Source organism: Trachymyrmex septentrionalis, unplaced genomic scaffold (assembly GCF_001594115.1).
Source record: "Trachymyrmex septentrionalis isolate Tsep2-gDNA-1 unplaced genomic scaffold, Tsep1.0 scaffold40, whole genome shotgun sequence".
In the NCBI taxonomy this organism is placed as follows: Eukaryota; Metazoa; Arthropoda; class Insecta; order Hymenoptera; family Formicidae; genus Trachymyrmex; species Trachymyrmex septentrionalis.
Window position 1 is genome coordinate 3,433,620 of NW_017305569.1, and position 3,212 is coordinate 3,436,831.

The 3,212-nt window shown below is 31.2% G+C and overlaps 1 protein-coding gene across 1 annotated transcript in view; it reads right to left on the reverse strand.

Moving 5' to 3' along the window:
* Positions 1–2,997, reverse strand: part of LOC108750969 — a 55,824-nt gene extending 52,827 nt beyond the window's left edge. The window contains exon 1 of the mRNA XM_018490851.1: positions 2,861–2,997. Within this exon, the coding sequence (XP_018346353.1) occupies positions 2,861–2,905 (45 nt within the window). The 5' untranslated portion in view covers positions 2,906–2,997. The remainder of the gene's footprint in view (positions 1–2,860) is intronic.
* Between the last annotated feature and the right edge of the window lie 215 nt (positions 2,998–3,212).

Genomic DNA, 3,212 nt, shown 5'->3' on the forward strand with positions numbered 1-3,212 from the left:
ACATGATAACTTAAATCTGAAAAAAATGACGATTTTCAGTGAAAACTAACAGCACTCCTATTTGGCGAATCAAAATCTATAAAATTTACTATGCTTTTACATGTCCATTGGTGGACAAAAAACGGTCTTTTTTTAACATTGTTCTTTATATCTGGTTTCTATTTTTAGGAACTATTATTATTTTTTATGCCGTAAATTATATTTTATAATATCGAATAATAAGCTAATATCGAATAACAAGCTAATAGTGATACCTATTAGATGCACTCAGTGGTATATAGAACTATTGTACATAAATTGTCATAAAAGTATGTTTAATTTATGTTTAATATACATAAATATAAACAAATAGATAAAATCACTTTATTGTACTCTCTGTTAGATAAAATAAGTATTTTATAATTCGAAATATTTGCATTTTATTTTTTATAGCTAGATTAAATCAGTGTACAATGATATGAAGATGTATTAAAACGGCCAACCGCTCTAAGACGTACATAAAATCAATTCGCAGAGTCGCAAAAACAGTAACTTGTAATGTTTTATATAGTCACGCAGTTCCATGTATTTTCATTAACTCCTTTGGCAAAAACTAAATTTGATTAAAATTTTATTAGCATCAGATTGCTTATCACTTTAATTTGTAATATTACATATTCTAGTTTCTGATATTGTTTCAAAATCAGCAAATATTGGTGCGCAGTTGTTTAAACTAGAAATTATAAGAATTCACAATAATATTAGTTTGATCAAATGAAAAAGTGACGAGTATTGTAGGAACCATCTCCAGTATATCAAAAAGTCCATTATGCATATTTAGTGTTGGTAACATATGTGATATTACGTGTGCATGACATCACGTGTATATGACATGTTCTTGGATAAGAGGCATTGGTAACGAGCACAGTTAGTGTTTTACCGTTCAGTTCGCTAGTTAAGAGGATAAACAGCGTTTTAACAGAAAATTTATCTGATAAACAACAACGTGCGGTGATACGGTTTCTAACTAATTTTTAACTGATAGAAATATTTTACTGATAGATATTTATTTCATTTTTACATAAACATTTGTCGTGTATAGCAAAGATTTGTGTCACAAAAGACAAAATGAATGATCAGCATCGTATCTTCAGATTAGAAATTCAATTAGAAAATGTATTATTGCGCGTTCTTCATCAGTCGAATTTTCCAGTCAAAACGCCATTTATCCACTTGACATCCAGTTAATTGGATAATAAAGCAACTAATTGTACTTGTTACCAACGCCTCCTATTCAAAAGTACGTGACGTCACACACATGTTATGCACACGTAACATCATATATGTAGCCAACATCAAATATGCATAACAGATTATTTGGTATTATGCCGGAGGTGGTTGCTACAACACTTGTCACCTTTTCATTTGACCGAACTAATATTATTAAACATCAAAATTCGTTTTCATCAAATATAATCGATCCTCTGATTTGTGTTAAATTTGATCATTATATACTTAATTATATTTAGATTTATTTAACTTTAAGTTAAGACACACAGATAATTAAATTGTATTAAATTATATGAGAACATTAATTAGAACATAACTGATAATTAAAATTACATAAATTCTAACTTACGTTTTACATGAAGTAAACAACATAATCCGTAACGTTCTATGCGTGTAAAAGATTTTTATAAAATTCGTACTACTTACTAAAAAAATATAATTATACATTTCTCCATTAGCAAGTTTACATACATGCAAGCTTCAATATTTCATTTTACTTTTTTTTTATCCGTCAGAATATTTTATATAAAAATATATTTCAATAAAATATTCTCGATGTTTGCGAAATTCTTCATAAAAACATGGACAATCAAATGGATTTAAAAATTATATTATGCAAAAAATGTCTGACATTTTTTGCTATTAACTCTTTTACTGTAAATATTTAAAAAAGAAAAAACAAAATGTATACAAACTTTATAATATTTACATGCTAGTAAATTGCTTCTGCTGAGCAAACTTTCCCGATAAATTCACATTACAACGAAGTCGCAAAATAGCCAGCACATCATTGAATATTCATCAGCCAAATATCAAATTTTCTACTATTATTCGAATAGAGAAACGCAACGAACCAACATTAAAGAAGTAATAGGTACGCTGAAAATGCCTTTTCGTTTCGACTCGTATAGCAGCGAATGAACATTGACGATCGACGAAGGAGGCCACATTCGCTGGGTATAATAAAAGCAGCGCTCACTCGTCGAGCAGTGAACCTTTGGCAATATTGAATAGCATGATCGCAGGGCAAGGGACCGAGCTGTAAAACCATCGATTCGCTTGTTGAGCACTGCACCTACCAGACCAGTGGACGAGCTCGGACACGAATACGTGTCTGATCAATGCTCAACTGCACTACTGAAAATTAGAAACGAAATTCTCAAACGGCATGGAATATTTACGGTGTAACCAGTTGATACAATACCATTAGACGATGAAAATTTTAATAGCTAAATAGAGAACATTTTTATAACGGTATTTTGTTAAAATTTGTTCTTATTTTCGAAAGAATGTTATTTAAAAAAATTGGAATACAATTAATATATTTAGGTTTATATAAAAATATTTCACTAGCGAATAGAAAATATTTAAAATAAATAACTAATTGTAAGATAATTTTTTAATACTTTTAATGATTAAAAATGTCAGTTTATAAACTTACATAAAAATTTCAGAGTATATTAAAGTAATACGATCTCAAAAATTTGAGTCTGCCTATGCTAAGCTTGCGAAAAAATTTACCGGCGCGCAAAATATTTCATAAGGACGAGAATCGACGTTATTCACCGGCCGATGAATGATTGGTCGTTACCAAAAAATGGAGCCGATAATCGAATTTTCCAGTATGATCCATCATGCACGCTAGCGGTGTGGTACGATTATCGATTATCACTGAACGGTGTAGCGTGTAGCATTCCGCGCAACACCGCTGTCGCGATTAATGCTTAACAATATACGCCGTGGATTAAGTGCACTCGGCAAGAGTAATCGATGTTGGTACCTGACGGTCTGTAAATGACTGATCGACGCGGTTTCCGCATCCCCGCGTTTCTGTCTCACGTCACAGTGCCATTGTTCGCCAACTAATTAAATTCTCCTCCAGATTAATTTGAAGATCTTGTGCAAACAGAGAACGGAGAAGTCGCGCCGATTATTGTTGCTTG